The sequence below is a fragment of the Muntiacus reevesi genome, chromosome 2 (assembly GCF_963930625.1).
Source record: "Muntiacus reevesi chromosome 2, mMunRee1.1, whole genome shotgun sequence".
NCBI lineage: Eukaryota > Metazoa > Chordata > Mammalia > Artiodactyla > Cervidae > Muntiacus > Muntiacus reevesi.
The window spans coordinates 205,223,511-205,251,225 of record NC_089250.1 but is presented as its reverse complement, the minus strand read 5'-3'; the positions used below and the strand labels follow the sequence as shown (position 1 = coordinate 205,251,225).

The following is a 27,715-nucleotide window of genomic DNA, read 5'->3' as shown; positions in this document are numbered from 1 at the left end:
ACCTACCTTCTTACTCTTCCTCCTCTGCCTGCAAAACAATTCACTTTTGAGCCCTGTGGTTCGAGGGCCCTGCGGAAGATTTGGTGATGTGGTTTTTCTGGCAGGGAATTGAACGCTGGCAGGTTGGTGTGATGGGAAGTCCTAATTTTGCAGGGACTGGCCTCAGGCTGAACTGAGAGGCTGCTTCTAGCTCACAGTGTCTTTAGGAAATCCTTGACTCCCGGCAGGATGTTTTCTCTTCGGCCTCACTGCTTTAGTTTGGGCTTGCATGATTCCCCAGGGAGTGTTCTGGAGCCAGTCCCTCTACTGATTAGCTTCTTCCCTTCCACCCTTCTCACCGCTGCACCCAGTTAACTTCATCTTCAGGTTTGTGTCCCAAAGAAGCTTTCATGTGTGTAACTCCCAGATGAGATTCAGCTGACTCTTCCCCTGGATATAAGCTGTATGAAGAGTCTGTCTCTTATGTGCTTTCAGCATCTCATTTGATCCTCAAAGGAATCCTGTTGACGATCTCATTTTATAGATAAGGAAACTGGGAATGACCGACTAATAAAGCTAGGATTCAGAGCTTCTCTGGGGGTCTGTCTAGTGGTAAAGGATCCGCCAGCTAATGCGAGAGACCCGGGTTTGAACCTTGGTCTGGGAAGATCCCCCATAATGCAGATAAAGAAAGCCCGAGCTCCACACTCCCGGACCCAGGCACCTAGAGCCTGTGCTCCCGACAAAAAGAAGGTACCCCAATGAGAAGCCTGCACACCCCGACAAAGAATGGCCCGCGCCACAACTGCAGAAAGCCTGCATGCAGCAATAATGACCCAGCACAGGCAAAAATGAATAATACATTAAAAAATGAATAAAGATTAGAAAGGAATATAAAAGTATAGAGAAAAATAGTATCATAAAATAATTTTTTCTAAGAAAGCTGGTTTTCCCAAGGCCTCAGAACCCATCTTCAGAGCTATAGCTATGCCAGTTGATCATGCCCATCCTCTGTGTGTTAAGTTTGGCAGAGGAACACATTTCTTTCACTTGGAATCCAGCAACACTGAGTGTGCCTTCTTTGTTTCCTTCAACAAGGAACAGCTGGTGCAGAACTGTGGCTGACCCGTGGGGATGATACAAGTGCTCGCTAGATCCACACAGTCTCCATCCAGCTTGCTCCAGTCCCAGCAGAAGCACTACTGGCCGCACTTCATTAACTGGAACCCAAACATAACCCTACTGAAGGTCAGGGCCGTTTCTCACACTCTGTAGAGCACCTCAGGGCCAGATGGTGTGCCTGCACCCCTAGCTGGCTGGATACAGAGATGGCTGAGTGTGACTGCATACAGAGATAGAGGACAACTTTTGCTTTTCACTATAACCTACTCTACACTTTGACATGTTTACCTTGAACATTTATACTTAAAACAGGCTTCCCCAGTAGCTCAGCAGTAAAGAATCTGCCTGTCATGCAGGAGACACAGGTTCAACCCCTGGTTGGGGAAGATCTGCTGGAGGAGGGCATGACAACCCACTCCAGTATTCCCGCCTAGACAATCCCATACACTGAGGAGCCTGGCAGGCTACAGTCCATAGGGTCGCACGGAGTCAGACATGACTGAAAGGACTGAGCAGGCCTACTTAGAATATGAGTTGCAAATACTATAATCCAGCCTCGTTGACATTAAAATATATAAACAACAGTCAGACCTTCTCAGCCATAAGTGAACTCAGGGTTTACAATACCCACAATCCCTCTTCATTTGCACAAAAATGTCTGTCTTCTGCCTACCTTATTTACACATTTTGTCTAAGAACCATCGGAAAGATGGTTTATGGCACTCGGGGTGGTGGTTTCCTATATGAGGGACTGGGGCTGCAGACCACATTGAGAAACAGGTGCACCATTCAGTCTCCTGTGGGGAGCTGTGAAAAGGGATGGAGGGCTCCTGCCGGCTCTCAGAACCATCCACAACCTTGGATTGAGCTCACTGAATTCAGGGACTGCAGCAGCCCATTCATCATGAAGTTTCTTTTCAGCAATGAGTGCTCTTCTAGAAGATCCAGATCTCTCCTTGATTTGTGTAGAAGGTCACAGCTTCTGTATCAGTCAGAGTAGGTGAAGTTATGCTGCAGTAACAAAGAACACCCAGGTTTGGGTGGCTAGAGCAGCTAAGGTCTGTTTCAGGCTCATGCTGTGTGTCTCGTGTTGGTCAGTGGGGAGAGGTCTACTCACTCTAGTTCCCCAGGGATTAAGGCCAAGGGAAGAGGCTCCATCTGGATATGAGCTTCCATAATCACCATCAAATCACCGATGAATAGAGGGAGGAGGACTTGGTGAAACATGGCCTGGCTTCTATAGCTTCTGCTATAGAAGTGACACAGGACAGTTGGGCTTACATTATATTGACTAATCCATAGCCTCTAATTTCAAAGTGGGTAGAGACAGGAACTCCTTCCACTCTGCCTGGAAGGAAAAGAACTAGAGTGCCTGTGAGTGCCTGCTAAGTCCTTCAGTCATGTCCGAGTCTTTGCAACACTATGGACTGTAGCCAGCCAGGCTCCTCTGTCCATTGGATTCTGCAGGCAAGAACACTGGAATGGGTTGCCATGTCCTCCTCCAGGGGATCTTCCCGACCCAGGGATCGAATCTGCATCTCTTATATCCCCTGCATTGGTCGTCAGATTCTTTACCACTAGCACTCCCTGGGAATGCCTGTAAACAGCCCTAATGACAAACACAGTTTTCTGTGGCTTCTAGTGGAAGGGACAGCCGTCATGTAGAGGATTATGTGGGCAAGCGCCCACTAGAAGACAGGCACTGAGGGAGCTCTTTTGTTGGTCACATGGGACACCACACAGAAAGCAGAGAGGAGGGCCTTCCCTGGTGGGCCATTGGTTAAGAATCGGCCTTCCAGTGCAGGTGAAGTGGTGGATTGGGGGACTGCGATCCCGTATGCCACAGGCAACTAAGTTTGTGCTCCAACTACTCACCCCTGTGCTTTAGCTAGAGAGAAGCCTGTGCATTGCAATGAAAGAGGCTGCGTGCCACAACTAAGACTCAAAGTAGCCAAATAAATAAATAGTTTTTTTTTAAAAAACAGAGTAGTTTAATTTACACTGAAATATGGTGGGCAAGTGAACAAAGATGCCTCTAAGAACTTGACCATCACCCCTGCAATTAGTAATCACTGAAAACAAGGCTCCACAGAAGTTGCCAGGGTCTGGTTATTGAAAGTTCCGGAAGTAAAACACCGAACTGTGGGTGTGGCTGGAAATGGTCACAGAAGACTTCAGGAGAGTTCATTGTCCGGTGTCCCTGAAGGGTCTGATGTCAACAGTAGTTGAGTTTCTACTGTCAGTGGGTGTTGCCAGTATAAACTTCTCCCCAGAATCTCCAAAGTTATCACATAGATACCATCACATTTCTTTTTAGGGATGTACCCTTCAGATGGGTCTTCCCAGATGGCACTAGTGGTAGAGAACCCAGCTGCCAATGCAGGAGACGTAGGGCGCTCAGGTTCATTCTCTGGGTGGGGAAAATTCCCTGGACCAGGGCAGGGGAATCCACTCCAGTATTTTTGCCTGGAGAATCCCATGGACAGAGGAGCCTGGTGGCCTGCAGTCCATAGCGTCACAAAGAGTCAGACTCTACTGAAACAACTTAGCATGGACTGAAGCAACTTAGCACACAGCATGCACCCTTCTAATTGGGAGCTGGGATGGATGCTGTCAGTGTGTTCCTGCAGTAGGGGCTTTGAACATTGTAAACGTTTCTCTCTGTCTTAAAGGTATTTGAAATCAGCAGTGTGGTGATTTCTGTCTGACTGTGTGGGTCTTCTTGCTGCATGTGGTTTTCCCGAGTTGGCCTACACTTTCTTGTGGTGCTCTGGTTTCTCGTTGCGGTGGCTTCTCTCGTTGTGGAGCACAGGCTGTAGGGCTCATGGGCTTCAGCTTTGGGGCACACAGGCTCAGTTGCCCTCAGCATGTGGGATCTTCCCGGGGCAGGGATTGAACCCATGTCCCCTGCATCGGCAGATAGGTACTTATCCATTGACCACCAAGGAAGTTCCCTTTCTGACCCTTTTGAATATTGAACCAGACACATGACTAGACTACCTTTGCAAAGAAAGCCCACAGAGTTATAAAGAAATGATCTTACAAATCCTCTGGAAAATCTGGTTGAGGACGCACCCCGCTAGCTCAGATGAATGGATATTAAGCACCTCTTGGGCGTCAAACCCGATGCTGGGCAGCTGTGTTGTGCTGGGCTTAGTTGCTCAGTCTTGGCCAACTCCTTGAGACCCCATAGACTGTCACCTGTCAGACTCCTCTACCGGTGGAGATTCTCCAGTCAAGAATCCTGGAGTGGGTTGCTGTTTCCTCCTCTGGGACATCTTCCCAACCTAGGGATCGAACCCAGGTCTCCCAAATTGCAGCCCGATTCTTGACTGTCTGAGCCACCAGGGAAGCCCCATGCTAGGCAGCTATGATGCAAACTTCCTGACCTAATCCACAGTGAGCTGGGAGCCTCAGGCCTTTGTCCATTTAGAGATGAGCATTTGAGATTTAGTCTTCCAAAAATCTAGAATCTGTAAGACTGTGGCCTCCTGCACAATACTGTATTCTTCCAATTATCTGTATTCTTCCATATTCTTCCAAATATTCTTCTTCCAGAGCTCCATGGAAAACTCTGAATCTTCATGTAATTCTTCCAGCAGCTGCTACTAGGCCTGCTGCCTTCATTCCCTTCCTGGAATGTGCTTAGCTTCACCCCACCCTAGGCCTGGAGTGCATGGGTGCTAAGTCACTCCAATCGTGCCAGACCCTTTGCGATCCTATGGACTTCAGCCCACCAGGCTCCTCTGTCTATAGGATTTTCCAGGCAAGAATACTGGAGTGGGTTGCCAGGCCCTCCTCCAAGTGATCTTCCTCACCCAAGGAGGAAAACCACATTTCTTATATCTCCTGCATTGGCAGCCAGATTCTTTACACTAGTGCTATCTGGGAAGCCAGGGCAGCCCCCTAAACTCTTAACTGCCCATACACAGATATCAGGAAGCCCTGAGGGCTTAGATCTCAGCTCCCTAAAGCTCTCTCTTCCATCAGAATGATCAGAATTCCACTGATTTGGTTAAGCAAGGGTCATTCCAGCTCTTACATCTATACATGACTACTGGAAAAACCATAGCTTTGACTGTATGGACTTTAGTCAGCAAAGCAATGTCTTTGCTTTTTAATATGCTGTCTCAGTTTGTCATAGTTTTCCTTCCAAGGAACACGCATCTTTTTTATTTCATGGCTGCAGTCCCATCTGCAGTGATTTTGGAGCCCATGAAGATAAAATCAGTCACTGCTCCCACTTTTTCCCTTTCTATTTGGCATGAAGTGATGGGACCAGATCCCGTTCTCTGAGTATTTGGAATGTTGAGTTTTAAGCCAGCTTTTTCTCTCTCCTCTTTCACCCTCATCAAGAGGCTCTTTAGTTCTTCATTTTCTGCCAGTAAGGTGGTATTATCTGCTTATCTCAGGTTTGTGATATTTCTCCTGACAATATTGATGCCAGCTTGTGAGTCCTCCAGCCTGCATTTTGCATGATGTACTCTGCATAAAGTGAAATAAACAGAGGAACAGTATATAGCCTTGTGCTCCTTTCCCAATTTTGAACCAGCCAGTTGTTCGTTATTGAGCCTCATACAGGTTTCTCAGGAAACAGGTAAGTTGGTGTGATATTCCCATCTCTAAAAACTTTGCATGGTTTGCTGTAATCCACACAGTCAAAGGCTCTCCAGTATCAATGAGCTAAAAGACATGTTTTTTTCCTGGAATTTTCTTGCTTTCTCTATGATCCTGCTAACGTTGGCAATTTGATCTCTGGTTCCTCTGCCTTTTCTAAACCTAGCTTATACATCTGGAAGTTCTCAGTTCATAGACTGCTGAAGCCCAGCTTGAAGGATTTTGAGCATAGCTTTGCTAGCACATGAAATGAGTGCAATTGTGCTGTAATCTGAAAATTCTTTGGCACTGCCTGTCTTTGGGATGGGAATGAAAACTGACCCGTTCCAGTCCTGGGGCCACTGCTGAGTTTTCCACATTTGCTGACATATTGAGTGCAGCGCTTTAACAACATCATCTTTTAGGATTTAGGATTCTAGAATTCTGTCTCCTCCGCTAGCTTTGTTCATAGGCATGCTTGCTAAGGCCCACTTGACTTCATGCTCAGTATTTCTGGCTCTAGGTTAGCGACCACATCCTCGTGGTTACCTGGGTCATTAAGACCTTTTTTGCAGTTCGTCTGTTTATTCTTGCCAGCTTGTCTTAATCTCTTCTGCTTCTGTTAGGTCCTTATATTTTCTGTCCTTTTTCATGCCCATCTTTGCTTGAAATGTTCCCCTTATGTCTCCAGTTTTCTTGACGAGATCGCCATAGTCTTTCCCATTCTATTGTTTTCTGATTTCTCTGCACTGTTCATTTGAGAAGGCCTTCTTATCTCTCCTTACAGATCTCTGGAACTCTGCAATCAGTTGGGTATATCTTTCCTTCTCTTCTCGCTTGCTGTTCACTTCTCTTCTTTCCTCAGCTATTTCTAAAGCCTCCACAGACAACCATGTTGCTTTCTTGCATTTCTTTTTCTTTGGGATGGTTTTGTTCACTGCCTCTTGTACAGTGTTAAAGACCTCTGTCCATAATTCTTCAGGCAGTCTGTTTACCAGATCTAATTCCTTGAATCTATTTGTCACCTCCACTGTAAAATCACTGATAGCTCAGTTGGTAAAGAATTCGCCTGCAATGCAGGAGACCCCAGATCGATTCCTGAGTTGGGAGAATCCACTGGAGAAGGGATAGGATACCCACTCCAGTATTCTTGGGCTTCACTTGAGTCTCCATTGGTAAAGAATCCGTCTGTAATGCGGGAGACCTGGGTTCGATCCCTGGGTTGAGAAATCCCTGGAGAAGGGAAAGGCTACCCATTCCAGTATTATTCCATGGACTGTATAGACTATGGGGTCACAAAGAGTTGAAGACAACCGAGCAACTTTCACTTTCACTGTATAATCCATACAGGATTTGATTTAGGTCACACCTGAATGGCCTAGTGGCTTTGCCTCCTTTCTTTAATTTAAGGCTGAATTTTGCGATAAGGAGTCAATGATCTGAGCCACAGTCAGCTCCACGACTTGTTTTTACTGACAGTATAGAGCTTCTCCATTTTTGGCTGAGAAGAAGAAAATCGATCTGATTTCAGTACTGACCATCTGGTGATGTCCGTGTGTAGAGTTGTCTCTTGTGTTGTTGGAAGAGACTGTTTGCTATGACTAGTGTGCTCTCTTGACAAAACTCTGTTAGCTTTTGCCCTGCTTCATTTTGTACTCCTAGGTGAAAATTGCCTGTTACTCCAGATATCTTTTGACTTCCTATTTTGCATTCTAAATCCCCATGATGAAAAGGACATCTCTACATCTGGTGTTTTTTTTTTTTTTTTTTCTTTTCCTGATAGTCCTCGAAAATCTTGTGAGTCTTTATAGACCAGTCAACTTCAGCTTCTTCGGCATTAGTGGTTGGGGCATGTTTGCTAAGTTGCTTCAATCATGTCCAACTCTTTTTGACCCTAGAGACTGCAGCCCACTGACTCCTCCGGCCATGGGATTCTCCAGGCAAGAATACTAAAGTAGGTTGCTGTGCCCCCCTCCAAGGTATCGTCCCAACCCAGGGATCAAATCCACATCTTTTAACTATCCTGCATTGGCAGGCAGGTTCATTATCTCTAGCGGCTCCTTAGGACCTATGGAATGTCTGAGTGAGAATCAGGAATCTCTATTTGTAACAGTAACCCAGGGGATTCTTTTTTCCACGGAAATCTAGAATGAGACGCAGTGTGGAGATCTGGCCTTCCCTTGGTGCAGGGCCCTGTGCAGCTCCTGGACACAAGGTCTTTGTGTCCTCCCTTTTTCTTTTCTTTATTTAGTTGGCTGCACTGGATTGAAGCATGTGGGATCTAGTTCCCTGACCACGGATCAAACCCGGGCTCCCTGCACTGGGACCATAAGGTCCTAGCCACTGGACCACGAAGGAAGTCCCCTCCTCTATTTCTTTGATTACAGGAAACAGGCTTCATTCAGGCTCCATGGCCTTCCCTAAATTCTAATGGGCAGATTCAAGCAGTTGTTCATTAGTGAAGGGGAGGGATGCAAAACCAGGGAGCAGCCAAGAAAATTATGAGTAGCCTTGGGCCAAGAGCCTGATTCCCCATCAAGGGATGCACCCAATATCTTTGAGCTATTTTACAGATACCGAAACCCCCTCTAGGTGGGAGAACTTGATGGTTAACAACGGTATCCTGCCCACAAGCATGTAGGCACCTGACCAGTTGGACCTGAAGTTTGAGACCATGGACCCCTACTTACCTCACCACCAACCCATCAGAAGAATGTTCACGCCATTGATGTATGGCTAATACAATATCATAAAACAATAAAAGAAAAAAAGAAGATTGTCACGAGTTGATCATGCCCTCTCTGAACAATTCCTGTAAAACTTTTCACTATCTTCTCCAAATGGTGAACAGATGGTTTGGAGGGCATGAACCCACTCTGTTGCCCTTTACCTGGCAAAGCAATAAAGCGCTCCTTTTCTACTTTACCCAAAACTCTGTCTCTGAGATTTTATTCGGCACTGGTGTACAAAGAAGCTGAGCTTTCAGCATTATTTCTAGCTTTGGGGCATTGTGTAACATCACCTCTTAGAAACTCAATTTTCTCACCCGTATGAGATGATTCTTATTGTATTTTTAAAGTGGTGAATATTTATTTATTTGTGGCTGTGAGAGCAGAGTTGGGCCTCAGCCTGTGGAATCGTTCTGGACTAGGGATTGAACCCAAGTCCCCTGCACTGGCAGGCAGATTCTGCCTGCACCACCAGGGAAGTCCCCTCCTATTTATTTTATTTTTTCTTGTCATTTTGTTGTTTCTGTTGCTATTCCGTTGACTAAGTTCTTTACATGTTTAGGTATTAATCCTTGTTGATATATGATTTTCAAGCTTTTTTCTTCCTTTCCATAGGCTGTCTTTTCATTTTGTTCATCGTTTCTTCTGCCCTGTGGAAGCTTTTGAGTTTGATGTAGGCCAAGATGGAAATTCTGAATCAAGTGACTGGGGAAATGTTCTCAGAATGAGAACAGGGTTATCAAGGTATGTCAGTGATAAAAAGCTGAGCAAGAATGTGGTCTCAACTGACCACATTTGATCTAGAGAAAGCTCTGAAGCCAAAATTGTATCACCAAGTTAATTTCACCACTGGCCAAATTCTTCCAGGAGGACAGGTGCTGGGCAATTCTCCAGAGATGAGGGACATGGGAGATGGGTGTACTGTTGGCAAAAATCTGGGTGGGGCACCAACAATGTCCTACAGTCCACTTTGGCACAGCTCAGATCTCCTTGCTTCTCCTGTTAAGTTCTCTTCATCCCAGTACAACGTCCCCAGGATTCTGCTTGATCACAATTTCTGGGTAAACTTAGGAAAGGAGGATTAGTTCTGGACACACAACTGATATCTCTCAGCTCTCTCTCCTACATCCACTCAATCTAGCCCACCCCTTCCCTTCTGCTCCTGGCTTCAGCCAGTGTTTCTGCTGCTCTCTACACTGTGTCTGGGGATGGAGCCTGGCCCTCAGTTCTGAAGGGTCTGAGTCCCCAGTTAGCATGCTTTATGAGCCCGTGACAGTGGTACTTGCTGACTTACAAATAAACTTAGCATGGGGGCTTCCCTGGTGGTCTAGTGGTTAAGAATCTCCCTGGGAATGCAGGGGAGACCAGTTCGATCCCTGGTCCGGGAAGATCCCACATGCCTCGGAGCACCTAAGTCCGAGAGCCACAACTACGGAGTCCATGGGCAGCCAGCACTGAAGCCTGTACACCAAGAGCCTGTGCTCTGCAACAAGAGAAGCCCCGCATGAGAAGCCCATAGACCCCAACAGGAAAATAGCCCCAGCTCTCTGAAACTAGAGAAAGCCCCTACACAGCAATGAAGACCTAGCACAGCCAGAAATAACACATAATAATAGACAAATTCAGGAGGGGGGATCGGGATAGGGAATACGTGTAACTCTATGGCTGATTCATGTCAATGTATGACAAAACCCACTGAAATGTTGTGAAGTAATTAGTCTCCAACTAATAAAAAAAATTAAAAAAAATAATAATAGACAAATTCAATTGTTAAAGATAAAAAAACCCTCAGCATGGGTAGCTGGAGATATTCCAGGGGATCACCTGAATGCTAAGCACATTCCTGCCGTCCCCCAGGACATGGCGGTGGTCCTGCTCCCTGTTCTGACCATAGTCTCTTACCCTCTGCCCATCCATGTTGTTGGGGGAAGCACACTGACCAAAATCGCCTACCCTAGCCAGACACCATAGTAACCATTGGCGTGAGTTCTTCTTCAGTAGGAAGTCCTAGAAAGGAAGATGGAACTCAGAAGCCACCACCAACCAGAAGAGACCAGGAAAGGTCAGAAGGAGATGCCATGCATTCTACCACCTCCCAGAATCCTTCTTCGGGGCATCCATCTTGGCTGCAGCATGCCTGCACTACCAGGAAGGATGCTGAATCAGAGTGACTGGCGGAAGAAAATTTGGAAACTAATCCCATCAACATAAAACCTGAGTCGGAAAGCCTCATGGCAGATCCGTTGTCCTGGGTTCTCTTGAACTTCTGCTCCCTGCCTGGGTGCCCCTTCCCAATACAGTCTGTCACTCTGTCAGCTCGTGCGTCTGCTTGGACAACTCTTTCCTGAATGTCAGACAAGAGCCCGCTCTTGGGTCCTGGAAGGAGTCCCCCTTCCTGCAACAGAATGGCATGTCCTTTTGTTGCCTGCTGGTCTATTGGCAGCAGGAGACACAAGTGACCAGACGGCAGATGTACCTCAAAACTTAATGGATTCTGGCTGTCTGCTCCGGTAGAAAGGTCCCTCCCCAGTCTAGGAATTAGACTCTGTAGACTCACAGGACCTAAATTTGGGAGACTGTGAGCACAAATTCCCCAAGGAAGTCACTGGGGATAATGCAAAGTGAGGGAATGTTTTTTTCATTGTGGTCTGAGCCTCATGACTTGTGGGATCTCAGTTCCCCAACCAGGGATTGAACCTGGGCCACAGTAAGGAAAGCCCAGAATCTGAACCACTAGACACCAGAAAAGTTCCATTTCCTTCTCATTTTGAAGGTGACACTGTAGTTTCCCATCTGCTGTAATCCCTGGGGTCACAGAGTCTGACGTGACTGAGTGACTGAACTGAACTGGAGGCAATAGGTACCATTGCAACAACTCTTGAGGGGCTCAGGAGGGGGTCTCATAGCAGAGGTCGAGGCGCCTGGTGGGTAAAATCAGAGAGACCCTAAGATGCCAAGATAACTGTTCTTGTCTTCAGATAAGGAAACAAACTGAGGCTCAGAGAGGTTTAAGTAACTTGCCTAAATTAGTGATGGACAAAGGTAGGACTTTTACCCAAGTCTGAAAGAAAAGTGAAAGTGTAGTTGCTCAGTTGTGTCTGACTCTTTGTGACCCCATGGAGTGTATCCCCCCAGGCTCCACTGTTCACAGAGCTCTCCAGACAAGAATACTGGAATGGGTTGCCATGCCCTCCTCCAGGGGATCTTCCCCACCCAGGGACAGCTGACTCATAAATTGCTAGGATTTCCCAGGCATCAGCCTCTGGTGAGACTGCAATGGAGATGGAGATATGTGGGCTATAAGGTGGGGCTCGAGAGGCTGGAGAGCTTCTGACATCTGCCAAGACAAATGCCTGGGACAAACGGAACTGGGCCCGGGATAGGGGGGAAATGCTTCAGTTGTGAAGGGTCCCTGAAGGGTCCAGAGAGAAAGTGAAGTCCCCAAGAGGAACAGGAGATGGTGGAGTTGGGTCAGAGTGAACCTGCCCTCTGGGGTGAGGCTCGGCCTATGTAGGCTGCCCACAGGTGAATAGCTCGAGATCGCGTGTCTGTCTCCCTCCTCCCCTCCTGCCCTCCTCTTCTTCTTCTTCCTCCTCCTCCTCCACTACCTGGCCCTGCCCACGCCTCAGTGCACCCACTCAATGGGCCTAGTCTAATCCTCTGACATCACCGCCTGCCCAGCACAGGCCCTCCCTGGCAGCCTTGACAGCCCCCACACTCAGAGACCCAATTTAGGATCTCCCACCTCAGAACTATCTCTTCCCTCAGCCTCTTCCCTCCTTCAGCTCACAGTTCAAATTCAGGACACCCTAGAGTCAGTCCCAAACTGGGAGGCCGAGCCCACGATCTGTCCTGGCCTTGCTGTGTGCCTCTGGGTAACTAGCTGGCCCTCTCTGGGCCTCAGTCTCCTTGTCTAAATCCCCTCTACCCTCAGTGATTCACATCAGCCTGTTCTGGCTTCCTCTAAGCACCTTGGAGCTTTAGGAAACTTTATTTCATTTTTACTGAGCTCACAGGTTGGTTGTTGGGGACCACTGGACTGTGTGGCCCTTATTGTTCACCCCAGTGCCAACACGCAGGAGGGGATCCACTGACACCTGCTGACTAAAGGTCTACATGTGTGAATGAAGGAACAGATGCAGCTCCTGCATTGTGGTGGGGCTCTGGATATGACTGTGTGTTCACAAGCGCGGACGCACGTGCACTCCTGTGTTTGGCGCTCCCTGGCAGCCTGTGTGGTATAACACAGTTGTGGGGATGTCCACTAGGGTGTCAGCTTCACAGGGGCAGGGATTTGTGTCTGACTTGTTTCCTGCTCTATCCCAGCTCAATCTGGAACAGGGACAAGCACATGGCTGGAATCAATACCTCCTTGACTGTCAAGATGTATGAAAGTGCATACACACATCTGATGTGGATCCACGTGCCAACCTGTGCAAATAGTACAGTACAGTGTTAGTCACTCGGTCATGTCTGATTCTGAGACCCCATGGACTGTAATCCATCAGGCTCATCTGTCCATGGAATTTCCAGGCAAGAATACTGGAGTGGGTAGCCATTCTCTTTTCCAGGTGATCTTCCCCACCAGGGGATCGAACCCGACTCTCCTACATTGCAGGCAGATTCTTTACCATCTGAGCCACCAGGGAAGCCCAAGACATGTACATGGTGATGACAAAAGCTCAGCTTCTCTGTACACTGGTGCTGGATCAAACCTCACAGACAAAGATTGGGGTGAAATAGAAAAGGAGAGCTTACTTCTTTGCCAGGCCAAGGGGGATACAGCAGGCTCATGTTCCAAAACCATGACCCCCCTGGGAGAGATACTGAGAAGTTTTCTAGTAAAAGAAGACGTGATCAGCCCGTGAACATTTTCCTGATGTGTTGGTGGTCTCAGGTACAAATCACCATATTCAACCTTCAGGTAAAACTGGTCTTGGGTCTGCATGTTTGAGGGCAGCATACCACAACTTCTCCCACCCGGAGGGGGTTTCAGTACCTGCAAAATCCTTCAATGATATTGTTGTATGCATCTCGTGATCGGGAATCAGCACGATGCCCCAAGGCTGCTCTTGATTTTATTTCTCCCTGGTTTTACAATCTTTCCCTTCCCTAATGAACACCTGCCCATTGGAATTCAGGGCAGATCATGGAGAATGAATGGAGGCTGCTTCCTGCAATATCAGAGAAATGGATGGTGGGTGGGAGCTTCCCTGGTGGCTCAGTGGTAAAGAATCCACCTGCCAGTGTGGGAGACATGGGTGCACTTCTTCATCCGGGCAGATCCCACAGACCTCAGAGCAACTGAGTCTGTGTGCACAACTGCTGAGCCCTCACTCTAGAGCCCGGGATCTAGAGGACCAAGAGAAGCCACCGCAGTGAGAAGCCTGTGCCCTGTGATGAAGAGTAGCCCCACTCGCTGCAACTAGAGAAAAAGTGCACACAGCCACAAAGATCCAGCACAGAAAAAATCAATAAATAAAATTATATTAAAAGTACATTTTAAGAAACCCTTAAAAGAAGTGAAGGACACAAAGGCCTTGAGACAAGGAGCCCACAGGGCTGTGCACCGTATCACATGCTCCCGTGTCTAAGGGTGTGGGTGATGTTGCTTACACCCCACCCCATGTCCCATTTCCAAACTCCTCCAGTCCAGGGCCCAAAAGCTGGGTCCCGGTGGGGCCGAGCAGGGGGCCACCTCCTCCCAGGAAACTAAATCCCAGGACGTGCAGAGCCGCAGGGAGCAGGGCAGCCGCTGTGTCCCCCCAGATAATCCCCTCCCTGCCTGGCTCCCTTTCTCCCAGCAACCTGAGTGTAAGGTCAGATTTCGAGGGCTGAGGGGACTAGGGTGTCACCACAATGCCACCTTCCCTAGCTGTCCCCTGCCTCAGGGGCTTCTGCACCTCCCCCCACAACCCCCAAGGTATGACTTTCCCTCCCTCATGGGTGGCCCGAGGGCTCAGACCCAAGTATATAGCGACCTGAGGGGTAAGAGGACAGGTATCCCAGACCCACTGAGAGACTGCAGAGAGGAAGGATCCAGGAGAGACCATGACTTCTCATCTGTTGGGTGAGTGAAGGAGACAGGGTGCGAGGGTCCTGAGACCAGGAGGGAGGGGTACCGCCTGGGCTCTCTGGCCCATCTGACTCAGGGACCTGGCTGCTCTTGCATCTGCTGGGAACTTCAAAAGCCTTACACACAGAGGACTTCATTCATCATTCATGCATTCAAAACTTACTTCTGGAGTTCCTATTAGATGCTAGGTAGCAGTCTAAGTGGGCTTCCCAGGGGGCGCTAGTGATAAAGAACCTGCCTGCAATGCAGGAAACTGAAGAGACCTGGGTTTGATCTGTGAGTTGGAAAGATTCCCTGGTGGGGGGCATGTCTATCCACTCCAGTATTCTTGCCTGGAGAGTCTCATGAACAGAGGCTGGTGGGCTACAGTCCACGGGGTAGCAGAGAGTTGGACACAACTGAGCTGACTAGGCACACACGCACAGTAGTCTAAGTATTGGGGCTATTGTTGCTGTTTAGTCGGGAAGTCGTGTCCAACTCTTTTGTGACCCCATGGACTGTAGACCTCCAGGGCCCTCTGTCCGTGGTATGTCCCAGACAAGAATACTGGAGTGGATTGCCATTTCCTTCTCCAGGTGAACTGCCCCATTCAGGGATCAAACCCACGTCTCCCACAGTGGCAGGCGGATTCTTTACACTGAGCTTTCAGGGAAACCCAAGCATTGGGGACACGGCAGGAAAGAAACAGACAAAAAATGAGACTTCTTTCTGCAGACAGACAGTACATGTGATCATAAGTAAATTATCATGGCAGTGTGTCTTCCCAGTTAGCGCTAGTGGTAAAGAAACTGCCTGCTAATGTAGAAGACATGAGACATGGGTTCGATCCCTGGGTTGGGAAGAACCATAGGAGAGGGAAATGGCAACCCAGTCCAATATTCTTGCCTGGAAAATTCCATGGACAGAGGAGCCAGGCGGGCTACAGTCCATGGGGTCGCAACACATTGGACACGACTGAGCACCCACACAAATGTGATAGAATTTGAATACAGTGATCCAAGTTTGTTGAGAAAATGAATGAAGAGGGCTTCACTTCAGGCCTTCCCTTAAGTTCTGAATGTCTGGAGCTCAGGAATATAGACAGGGAAGCTAACGAAGACATCCTGGTCAGCCTCTCATCATCATCACTGCTGATGACCTTAAGTTTTTTTGTTTTTATTTTTAAATTGGCTACACCAGGTCTCAGTTGGAGCTGGTGGGATCTCGTTCCCTGACCAGGGATTGAACCTGAGCGCCCTGCATTGGCAGTGCAGTCTTAGGCCTTGGACCGCCAGGGATGTCCCCCAGAGGGGCTTTTGAGTTGAGCCCTGAAGAATTAGGAGAAGCCCTGGGTGGGTTTGCAAGGTGGTCCTGGAGGGCCCAGCAAGGGTAAAGTCTGAGTAGGGGGTGCTGAGGAAAAGAGGGCCCCGGCCCTAAGCCCACAGTGAGGACTTTAATATTTACTGTGTTAAGTGGAAACCATGGAAAGGTGTGGACAAAGGAGGGATCTAGCTGGACTTGAAGAGCTTCCAAGTGGCAGAGGGAGACAGAGGTGGAGGCAAAGACATCAGAGGGGAGAGAAATAGCTTCTAGATACATCTTTTGTTTATTTATGGCTGTGCTGGCTCTTCGTTGCTGTGCTCAAGCTTTCTCTAGTTGCAGTGAGTGGGGGAGACACTCGAGTTGAGATGCGTGGACTTCTCGTTGCAGTGGTTTCTCTTGGTGCAAGCTCTAGGCACACAGGCTTCAGTAGTTGTGGCTCCCGGCCCTAGGGCACAGACTCAGTAGATGTGTGAGGGCTTAACGGTTGCTCTGTGGTGTGCGGGATCTTCGCAGACCAGGGAACAAACATATGTCTCCTGCGTTGGCAGGTGCATTCTGCACTGCTGACCCAGCAGGAAAATCCACAGGTTTTAAAACTTTGTATTGAAAATAGCAGATGGGGACAGAGAAACGTGCACAAGCCCGAAGTATATAGCTCAATGAGCTTTCACAGAGTCTAGGTATACTTGTCACAAGTGCTCAGGTCCAGAAACACAGACCTAGGGAGTTCCCTGGTGGTCTGCGGGTTAGGATCTGGGCTTTCATGCCCACATTCAGTCCGTGGTCAGGGACCTGAGATCCTGGAAGTGTCACGGTTTGACCAAACACAAACACAAAATCCCACAGACCTTGTGGCCACCTTTTAAGGACAGAGCCAACAGGATTGTGTGGGTTGAACATAGGAAGAAGGAGAGAATGAGGCGTCCAAGAGGACCCCGTGACTTTGACCTGAGCACCTGGAAGAATGGACATGCACTTTTCTGAGATGGGGAAGACCAGGGAAGGAGGGACACAGGGCAGCTAGAGCTGAGCAGTGGATACTGTGACTTGAGATGCTTATTAACATCCAAGGGAAAACGTCAATTGGGAAGTTGAATACATGTGTCTGGAGGTTAGGGGAATTTTTTCTTTCCTTTTAATATTTATTTATATAAAATTGCATTTAAAAAGAATAAATAATTTAAAAATAAAATAAAATAAAAATAAAAAAATAAAAATTTATCTTATTTGGTTTGCCGGTTCTTAGTCGTTGCGGCATGCAAATTCTCAGTTGTGGCATGTGGGATTAGTTTCCTGACCAGGGATTGAAGCCGGGGCCTCCTGCGTTGGGAGCTGAGGTCATTAGCCACTGGACCATCAGAGAAGTCCCACGGGAATATTCTGGGTTAGAAATAATCTGCTTACAGGGTGATCCTTCCCTGAGTTGCACACACAAGACCGTTGTAACCACAAGGGTTGTATCCATATGAGGGGCTGTTCTGATGAATGAGTGAATCAGCAGGTGAGGTCAGGGACTTGGTGCTGACCTTGTTTTCTTCCTGCCAGCCCCCTTCTGCCTGCTGACCCTGCTGCTGCCACCTCTCAGTTTGGGAGCCCCCACGTCCACAGCTGAGTCTATCACCCAAGCTTATAACCTGGCGCTCGACATGCAGTTGCAGACTTCAGCCCTGCTGCAGACTTACGTGAGTGATAGGGCATGAGCAGGGGGTGAGGGGAGGAGGCTGTCCCCCTCCTGGCCCAGCCCTGGGGAAGGGAGGCAGAACAAGGCTGGAAGAAGCCTCCTCCGTGGGTCCTGGGTTACAGAGGCTCTGCCAGCTAGAGACACGCCCACAGGAATGATGCCACTGATGGCTGGGTGACCCTGGGCAGGTCATTCCTTCTCTCTCTGTCTTAGCTTCCTCATCTGCCAAATGGGATGGTGATCTTGCCTTGACTGACCTCTCAAGACTGTTAGAAGATTGGAACGAAGCACCTAGAGGGAAGATTTTTCCAGGCTCATGAGTCTTTCCACAGTCACCTCCTGCCCTATGCTTTCCTGAGCCTATGCCATGCTGGGAGATTTAGCCTCATGATCTTACTGGCTCCTTGGATAGCTCTAAGAGGTAGAATTATGACCTGTTTTTATCAATAAGCGAACTCAGGGGGCTTTTTTAGACTTTGACATTTTTTTATATTTTTATAATTTTATTTATTTTTGGCTGTGCTGGATCTTTCTTATTTAGTTTTGGCTCTTCTCTAGTTTTGGGAAGGAAATGACAACCTAATCCAGTACTCTTGCCTGGAAAATCACATGGACGGAGGAGCCATTATGCTATAGATCATGGGGTGGCAAAGAGTCAGACAGGACTGACTGACTTCACTTCACTCACTTCATACTCTTTCACTGGAGAAGGAAAGGGAAACCCACTCCAGTATTCTTGCCTGTAGAATCCCATGGACGGAGGAGCCTGGCGGGCCATGGTCCATGGGGTCGCAGAGAGTCGGACACAACTGAAGTGACTGAGCTCTGAGCACCTCTCTAGTTGGGACAAGTGGCGGCTACTCTCGAGTTGCGGTTTGCAGGCTCCTCACTGCGGCGGCTTCCCTCGTTGCTGAGCACAGGCTCTAGGGCTCGCAAGGCTTCAGTAGATGTGGCGCATGGGCTCAGTAGTTGCGACTCTCTGGCTCTAGAGCACAGGCTCAGAGGCTATGGCCCACAGGCTTAGCTGATCTAGAACATGTGGGAGCTTCCTGGATCAGGAACCTGTGTCTCCTGCATTAGCAGGAGGATTCTTAGCCACCGAGCCACCAGGGAAGCTCTCTTTTTGATTTTCTGATGTGGACCATGTATAAATGTCCTTATTGACTTTGCCACAATACCACTTCTGTTTACCCGTTGGGTTTCTTGGCTGCGAGGCATGTGAGATCTTAGCTCTTCAACCAGGGATTGAACCTGCAACCCCTGCTTTGGAGGGCAGAGTCTTAACCACTGGACCAGGAAGGAAAGGCCAGGAAACTGAGCTTTAGCGGGGGAATAATTTTCCTGACATCACAAAACTGTCTGGAAGTTCAAAGCAGCAGCCTGCTGGCTGGGTCTGACTCACAGATGCTTTGTCTAGGCCATGTGATGCTTGTTCAAATTTTGCACATGAAAACCTGTCAGAAACAGGCACAGGGCTGCTGTTGACCTCCAGTCACTGTGCCCCACCCGCACCCATCTGCTTCTTCTCCAGGTGATGTGATCTACTGGCCCCTGGAGGCCCTGGTTTTGTGACTCTTCCACTGAACTGTATTCTAGGCCCACGTGAAGTTACCTAACCTAGTTTCATTTTCCTTTTTTAAAGTCGAATTTCTCTCGTGTGGGCTGTGCTGTCCCTGTCGCTGTGCTCAGGCTTTCTGTAATTGTAGCGAGCGCGGGCTCCTCTTCTTTGCGGCGCTTGGGCTTCTCATTGCGGTGGCTTCTCTTGTCATGAAGCATCAGCTCTAGGACTGAGGGCTCAGGAATTGTGGTCCCCAGGCTCAGGAGCCCCATAGCATGGGGAATCTCTCTGGGGCAGGGATCGAACCCATGTCCCCTGCTTTGGCAGGCAGATTCTTCTTTACCATTTGAGCCACAGGGAAGTCTGGCAGGCAGATTCTTAACCACTGAACTACCAGGGAAGTCCCTTCCTCTAATTTCTAGTCTCATATCTGCCACCATCCTCTGGGTAGCTTTGAGGACTCTGAGTTTCTCCATTTGTAAATGGGGATGTAGGCCGAGGTGATCTATTAGTTACAGAATTGATCAGTGTGCACTACAATTCTGTGTGTCTAGGTTTGTGGAGGTGAGAAATTTAATGGAGAAGGCATTAACTAAATAATATTGTATTTCAATTCAGTATTAATAATTGCATATCAATGATTATTTAAAAGTGAACATATACTAACCACTGAAGAATGTGAGTAAAAAGAAATACGGCTTTAACCACATTGTCACCAATATATTTAGCTTGCAAATACTGTAATAAGTAACATAATCATAGTGTTCATGATACTTATATAAATATCATTAGTGAATGATATTAACGCCCTAATCAAAAGCCAGGTGCTAAGTCCTTTATGTCTATTACATCTTATCATCTTCCCCATTACAGTGCCACGTGGGAATTACTGAAGCTGTGATTCAAAGTTGCACAACTTGTATGTGGAGGAGGCTGAATTGAAGCCTAACAGAACTGGGGCTCTGTGCTAGCACATTTCATCAGCTCCCTGAGAGGCAGGGAATGCTGACTCCCCCTAAGAGGCCAGTCTCATGGAAGGCAGATGTGAATTCAGGGGCACACTAGGGCAGCGTTTGGGTCCCCTCACTCTCATCTGCCTCTGTCTCTCATGCAGCTCGAGCACCAAGGCCGTCCATTTAGTCGTCCCGGCTTCTCAATCCCCGAACTCTCGCTCAGAACCCTGCCTTCGACCGACATGCCCATCGAGATCTGGAATGGCCTGGAAGATGGAGAACGTCTCAGCCTCACCCAGCAGGCCTTCTGGTCCTTCAGCCAGCACCTCCTGCTTGCGGTGCAAGACCAGAATGACATAAGCCCTTTGAATGATGATTCCATCGTGGTGGATCAGCTTTGGGAAGCAAGACTCAAGGTCAAAGCCCTAGCAATCAAGTTGCTTAGCATCATGACTGCCCTGGGCCTGCCCACACCCCCAAAAAACCCCATCGGTACTGTCCCCTTCGGGGACTCGGCCTTCCATAAGAAGTGTCGAGGGTATGTAATAATCCGGGACTACAGCTTTTGGACAGACCGAGCTGTGACTTTCTTGGGTGAGCTCAAGGCCAAATACTCTGAATAGAGGTGGGACTTCCTGTTAGAGGCTGCAACCCCTTCCCCTTCACAGCGGATTTTTCCCCCCTTTTTTTTCTCTCACAAGGGATTCTTTTCTGCCTTGCTCTTGGCTAGAAAGGAGACACGTGTTGTCTAGGAGACAGGGCTTGTGTACCACATACTTGGGAACATTTCCTGGGGACCCGGCCACTAGTCCTTATACCTGGACCTTCCTGCCCAGGTCCTGTGGCCTCCCTTCCAGATCTGGGTGGGACTCCATGGACAGCATGTCATGAATTCCCATTCCGATGGTACTGGTTGCTCACTTCCCGGGTGGAAAGAAATACCTCTTTGAAGACGCTTCACTTACAGTCCATGGGGTCACAAAAAGTCGGACATGACTGAGTGACTAACACTCTTCACTTTCACTTCCCACTCTACAGGGGGGAGTACAGTTGGTCCCCTTCCTGTCATTTAGGGGAGGTCCAAGGACTGCCTTCTTGTCTCTACCTACCTCACTTCCTGTGTGAAGATATAGACATTCTGAGCAATGAGGCCCCCTTTTCCCTGGGGTTCATTTCCTCCTCGAGACTACCTCTCTGACTGTGGCCACTGCTCCAAGTTCCCATCTTAAGGTGCTTCACTTCCTAGTCAATGGATGTGTGAGTTTGAAAAGCTCAGGACTCGAGTCACATCTGTTTCTTGCTCAGGATACATCCACTTCGGGATGACAGATGGCACCCATGGACTGGGGCTCTCCTGAACCTCCTCTTTATAGTGTGGCTTTTGGGGATGGCTGGGGGGACAAGGTCATATCCCAAGGATCTTATTCTCCTTAAATGTGTCCTCCCATTTTCAACGACTACATATACTGGAAAATTCTAGGTTCTTTTAAAACATTTTATTTACAAAATATTAATTTATGCTCGTAAATAAAACTCTTCAAAGGGGTGAGATTTTTCTTTTTTCTTTTTTGTCTCCAAAAACCTGACTTGAGGAGAAGGGAAGGTGTAGGATTAGGGCAGAGGGAGGGGAAGGGGTGGAGGGCATCAAAGGGAGAGGGTGGAGGGCCACAAGGGCTGGGATGGGGACAGGGAGAGCAGCAGGTGGAGTGACCCTGCGGGAAGGGGGCTGAAATGTGCCTGGAGGAGCCCTTCCACCACAGGGCCAGCAGGCATGTTCCTGGCCAGGGAACGACAGAGAGAAGGACAGAGGCAAACAGAGTGACAGGTGTCCCTTCCTTGAGAAGAGGTGGACATATACAGAGACTCCCAGGGGGCCCAGAGGAAACAAGAGACGGGAAGACAAAGAGACGCTCAGAGAGGCAGACCGGAGTGATGGGGAAGTAAGGACATGACAGATACGGGAAGTCGCAGAGGGAGACAAGAAGGACCCAGAGAGAAAAAGATAGAGAAGCGAACGAAGAAAACAGAGAGACAGACACAGTCGGAAGACACAGAGATGCTGACAGAGATGGGGAGAGATGGAGACGGCCAGGGAGGGGACCGCGAGCTGGACCGCGCTCCTGGCGCTCAGGCCGGGCCCCCGGGCGCCAGCTGGCCCAGGTCGACCTCAGTGCGGCTCACCCACTCGAGGTAGAGGCCGCACACACGGAATCCCAGCACCTTGGCCGGGAAGACGCCCGCGGAGTCAGTGGCGGCGGCGGCCGCGTGTTCGGGCCCGGGACCGCGGCTCTCGGCCCCCAGCGCGCCCAGCAGGGCCTCCACCGCGGCGCCCAGAGCCCGGACCTGGCGCGCCGCGTCCTCCAAGCGCCGCAGCAGGCGCAGTGCGCGCGGGTTCAGCTCGGCCTGGAGGCGGCGCACCGCGTCCAGTAGCGGCGGCAGCGCAGCCAGCGCCGCCGCGTCCAGCCGCAGGCGCTCGTGCACTGGCAGGTCCGCGTGGCCCGGAGCAGGGTCGCTCAGATCGGCCACCGGCAGCCGCGGCGGCGAGAACCCGGGCAGCCCGAAGGGGTCTCCCTGGTGCTGCACCTGCGGAGACGAGGCAGTCAGGGCGGCTCCTCGGCTGGGAAGTCAACCCTCCACCCCTCTCCTGGAACCCTCAGAGTCCCCAGTCTCACAAGTGGGGGACAACAGGATGGCTGTGTTCGAGAGAATACAAAACAACAAAAACCACTGTGGACTTTACACAAAGGCCTTTGTTTTCTCATCTCCTCCATAGAGATTATAAACGTATCCACTTCTTAAGGTAGTTATATGCGTGCTAAGAAGTTTAAGGCAGGTCCTGACTCATTAGAAGGGCACAAAAAAATGTTACCTCTTTTATTAATGCTATCTTACAGACCCAGGTTCAAATCCTGTTCTCCACCACTCACTAGCTGTGCAGTCGGGTGCAAAACCCTTTCCTTCTCTGAGCCTCAATGGTCTCTTCTATAAGATGAGGGACAGTTCTCTGTCCTTCCTTCCTACCAGGAACCTCTTGAGGATCACAGAAGATAGCACAGGGGCCGAGGCCATTCCACTCCCTTCCCCATCTTCCCCCACCTCTCCACCTGCTTAATACACAGCCAGGGGCTCCATGAGTAACTGTCATGAGAATGAACAAATGAAAAGATAAAGGTGGTCTGTAATTTGTAAAGATACTATAACAATAACATTTATCCTTTGCTAATATGTTGCTCCTGGTTCAGGCACTGTCTCTCCTGCTTTAAACACACTATTCCTAATCTTCCCAATAATGGATGCATTGACAATGGTGATGATTTCATAAATGAGGATACTCAGGCTGACCTGTCCCAGGTCACAGATCTAGGAAGGGGCAGAAGCTGGAAGTTGAACCAAGGCTGGCAGGACTACAAACCTAGTTTTATTATCCTACTATTGCTGTCATAATTATTAAGTTATTATTTCTAATGTTATCATCACTGCCCAAGGTCACCATTTGGCAGGCTTGTAGTCTATCTGATTCGAAACTACAGGCTCCCTCCACTGCACCAGAGTAATCTGGGGAACCACCTTGTTTCATTGGTCAGAGTTCTCTGGTCAACCAAAGGTGTTGGCAAACCTCCCTCCTCTGTAAAAGTGCCCTCTTGGGATGGCATTCCCCTGCCCTAGATTGAAATGGCCCGTCTCCATAACACACATAGAAGCGTTCATAGTTCCTCTTATTCAACTGCCTCCTTTGACACCTGGGGAGATCCAGGCTCACAGAGGTGAGATGACAAGATCATACAGAGCCTAGAACCTAGGTTTTCTGACCCCGAGGCCAAACTTCCCTTCACTCTTTCAGGTTGCCTCTATCTTAAAGCACCAAGGAGGGACCCTCTATGGAGGGGCATTTGAGGCACAGAGAAAGTCCTCCTCCAAATTACTGGATGATGACCAATGGCCAGTTGCTGACCCCTCTTGGGAGCCCCAATTTCTGCAGTTGTGAAGAGAGGTTAAGAAAATGAGTGGTCAAGGACCCCTTAATCTATACTTCCCCATTCCTCAGGCCCCTGGTACCCGCACCCCCAACCCAACTCACATATTCCTGGAGAAGCTGCTCAGCATATTTGGTGAGGAGGCGGGCAAGGCTGTGTGTCTGTTGGATCTTGGCCTCCAAGTGGGTAAGGGGTGAGGCTGAGGAGTCAGCCTGGGGGTCCTCTGGTGGGAAAATCAGGGGAGGAATGAGAGCACCCCAACCCCTTGCTTCTTGACCACTTCTTCCAGGCTCGCTCTTCCTGAACCCAGAGGCTCCACTCTGAATTCTCCAATTTTTAAGCCAGGCTGGCTCTGTCCCATTCCAACTGAGGGAGAATAGGGCACCAGACATTTGCCAAATGGTTGATCCACCTGAAATGCATTCCCTGTCCCCAAACCATTGTTGAAATCCTATTAAAGCCAAATTCAAATTCGTCAGTGTAGCCTCCAGATACACTCTTTTAAATTAACTTCTTCTTTCTACTAAGGGCCATTAGTTCATACTTTCAAGGTGATTCTTTTAACGACTTCTTTATCTAGGAGAATCTGCCTCAGCCTGGGAGCCCTTTGAGAACAGGGCTCACATGTCTCTGTACCTCAGTGATTGTTGGTGGAATTCAGCATCATCAAAGAACAGAACTTCAAACTGAAACGAGCCTTTAAGCCCATTTTACAGATTAGGAGACTGACGTCCCATTCCTTCCCAGACGGCCCTCCCAAGACCGTGGGCGGGGCACTGGGCCCCATCAGTGAATCAGTAACCAGCTTTCACGAGTTAGAGGTTGGCGCTCCGGGAGGAAGACTACATTTCCCGAGATGCCTAGCGCGCATGCCCAGGGCATACTGGGGAATGTAGTCCTGGCCCGGCAACTTCCGCCCCGCCCCCCGCCAGAGTTTGCCCCGCGGGTCCCTATCCTTAACAGCCTCAACTTTCGCTTCTTGTTGTCACTCACCTACCCCTGTGGCCCAAAGACTTCCTCCCCTAACTTTACCCCTCTCTCTGGCTCCCAGTTCTGATTCTTTTCCGATACTCAGGATCCCGGTGTCCTACTCCAGCCACGACCCCAGTCGTGTGCTCGAACTGGTGATCTATCTCCTGAGCCCAAGTCTCTGAAGGCACAGCCCCAAGCCTCCTCTAAACTCTGGCCCTTGGCCCTTCCCACAGCTCGCCCACAACTCACCCGCTCGTTACCTGACACCGCTGCCCTGTTCTCCCCCGCTCAGGCCGCTCCCTTCCCGGACTTAGGGGTGGCGGTGACCCGGACCCCAGCTTCCAGCCCTTCTGACCCCTGCTCCCCGCGGGCGCTCGGCATCCGACCCTTCAGCCCCTTACCCAGACTGCCCTCCCTCCGGCTCATGCTGGCCCCTGGCTGATCCTGGTTGCCTCCACGCCCCCCTTACGAGGGGGGGAGAAGGGGGAAAAGGGTAGGGGCGTGGCCCGGGCGTAGCCAATCAGGGCTCAGACCCCAACAATCTACCCCCTTCCACACACACCCCACCCCACCCCCGCCGTCCCAGGCCGGATTCCTTGGCCCTTAGCTCACCTCTCTGCTCACTCGGCCTAGTCGCGAAGGGGATCTGAGAAGGGCAGCAGGTTGTCTGAAGGGTGGACTCGGGACCTCAGGCTTGGGGTGCCCGAGCCTTGGAGGCAGCCCTGAGGTCCGATGGGAGGAGAAGGCTCAGGCTCCGATCTGCGGCCCGGCCCTCTTTTCGGAGAAAGCTTGTTGGAGGGGGGAGGGGAGGGAGAGGGCAGGAGAGGGCGCAGCTGGCAGGCCAGGAATGTGCCGGCCCTTCCTCTTGTCTGGGGGAGGGGAGAGCCGGGTGCTTGAGAGGCCAAGGTGGGGGCCCTCAGGCTTAGACCACACCTGCCAGGACATACACCCCTGGCCTGTTTCAGATGCCTTCTGCCCTTGCTTTCACAGACACACCTACTAGGGGACCACTCGTCGCACCTGACCAGACCCAGTAAGAGAACTTCTGACACACCCGCATTTCCTGAAGGGTTCTCAAACAGAAACAAGCTGAAAAAGACAGACCCAAAGGTCAACCCAGTAACCTGATGCAGAAAAATGCTGTAGGGTCTTTATACATTTACTTATCCCCACACGTGGTTCCCAAGAACCCAGTCTGTCCTGGGCTCTGGCACCCAGAGATGATGATCCATTCTTGGTCTCTGGGCCCCTAAGGAGCTCACAATCTAATGGGGCGACCATAGACAACAGCATGCAGGGTTTGTGAATGAAGAAATTGGGAAGGAGACCTGTGAGTGTGGGAGTATATTGCCATGAGGAGACTATTGCCAGAATAAAGGAAGAAAGGGATGAACTGGCAGATGGCATAGCAGGTGAGGCCATCACACTTATTAACAGAGACTGTTATTGGGTATTTACTGTGTGCAAGGCATTGCTCTAAGAGTTATACACATATTAACTCATTCCCATGTTGTAGTTGAAGAAATAGAGATGTGACTTCTCCAAGGTCACTGGACAAGCAGAGGTAGAATTTTACCCCAGCAGTTTGGCTCCAGAAATGTTGACATGACCACCTTCCTATACCTTAATCCCTCTGAACATAGTCACTGGAAAACACACAGACACAGTACCCACACCCTTGAAATACACACACACATAGCTACACAACTTTAGCATGTCTGCTGATAAACACAGCTTCAAACAAAATCAACTAAGACATACTCATTTTAAGTAAACTTTTCATTCAAGTAGGGAAAAGTGCACACCATCATAAGGGTACAGTTCAACGAATTTTCCAAGAGTAAACATGCCCTGGGAATCAGCACCAGATTAAGAAACAGCATGATCTGTTCCCGCAACCCCCCTCTTAGCCCCTCCCAATCCCATGGGTGACGGCCCTCCTGATTTCTCACACCCTTAATTGATGTTGTCGGTTCTGAAATTTACGTAAATGAAATCATACAATGTGTGCTTCTGTATCCTACTCCTTTCATGAGATTTGTCCCCGTTGTTGGGGGTAGCAGGACCTCAGTCTTCTTGCTGGGTCCTCCATGGTGTAAACAGGCTACAATTCACTTTCCACTCCCCTGTCGATGGGTTGTTTCCAGTCTGAGGCTATTACAGAGATATGAACATTCCAGTAAAGGTCCCCTGGTGCTCATACCCACGCATTTCTGTTGGCTGTTAACGACCTAGGAGTGGAACTGTTGGATCATAGCTTCTCTGAAAAACCGCCAGCTTTTCGAAGTAGTATCTCTACCACTCCCCCAAAAATATGAGGGATCTAGTTGCTCTACTTCCTCGCCTCCACTTGGTAGGTTTAGTCGTTTTCATTTTAGACGTTCTGGTAGGTGAAGAATCAGTTATATGCAGCGTCAGGCACGTAATTGGCACTCAGTTAATAGACTGTTGAGTGAATGGATGAAAGGGTAGTAGAACAGTGTAGAACTTGATAGTCTCACACACACACACACAGTGTAGAACCTGATAGTCACACACACACACACACACACACACACACAAGCAGCGTCCCGGGGCCGTCCCCACGCTCAGCGGTCTCACACGGGACATTGACCCTCTCGCGCCCCCTGGCGCCCACGTGGTTTGAACGCACGGCCGCAGCCCCGCCGCGCGCGTCCAGTCGCCCAGCTGCCCCCAACCTGCCTCTCGGCGGCGGGCAGGGGGCGCTGCGCGTCCGGGTGCCCCGAGGGGGCGGGCCCGGTTGGGGCGGGGC

At 49.6% G+C, this 27,715-nt stretch overlaps 1 protein-coding gene across 2 annotated transcripts; it reads right to left on the bottom strand.

Moving 5' to 3' along the window:
• Positions 1-21,470: 21,470 nt before the first annotated feature.
• On the bottom strand, positions 21,471-25,400 carry CTF1 (cardiotrophin 1). 2 transcript variants are annotated; one of them, XM_065924679.1, is made up of 3 exons: positions 25,344-25,400; positions 24,075-24,193; positions 21,471-22,579 (listed from the first exon to the last, which is right to left on the bottom strand). In XM_065924679.1, exons 1-3 carry the CDS (start codon positions 25,366-25,368, stop codon positions 22,124-22,126), a joined length of 600 nt encoding a protein of 199 aa, XP_065780751.1. In that variant the 5' UTR covers positions 25,369-25,400; the 3' UTR covers positions 21,471-22,123. The 2 variants fall into 2 exon arrangements, with proteins under 2 accessions (XP_065780751.1, XP_065780750.1); XM_065924678.1 differs by having other exon boundaries at positions 24,075-24,421; positions 25,344-25,383.
• Between the last annotated feature and the right edge of the window lie 2,315 nt (positions 25,401-27,715).

Excerpts from the sequence above, each read along its gene's own strand:
- CTF1 (XM_065924678.1), bottom strand. The coding sequence starts at position 25,368 with ATGAGCCGGAGGGAGGGCAGTCTGG. Across the intron at positions 24,422-25,343 it reads CCGGAGGGAGGGCAGTCTGG|GATTTCAACAATGGTTTGGG; the intron begins GTAAGGGGCTGA and ends TGGCTTTAATAG. Across the intron at positions 22,580-24,074 it reads AGCAGCTTCTCCAGGAATAT|GTGCAGCACCAGGGAGACCC; the intron begins GTGAGTTGGGTT and ends TCGTCTCCGCAG.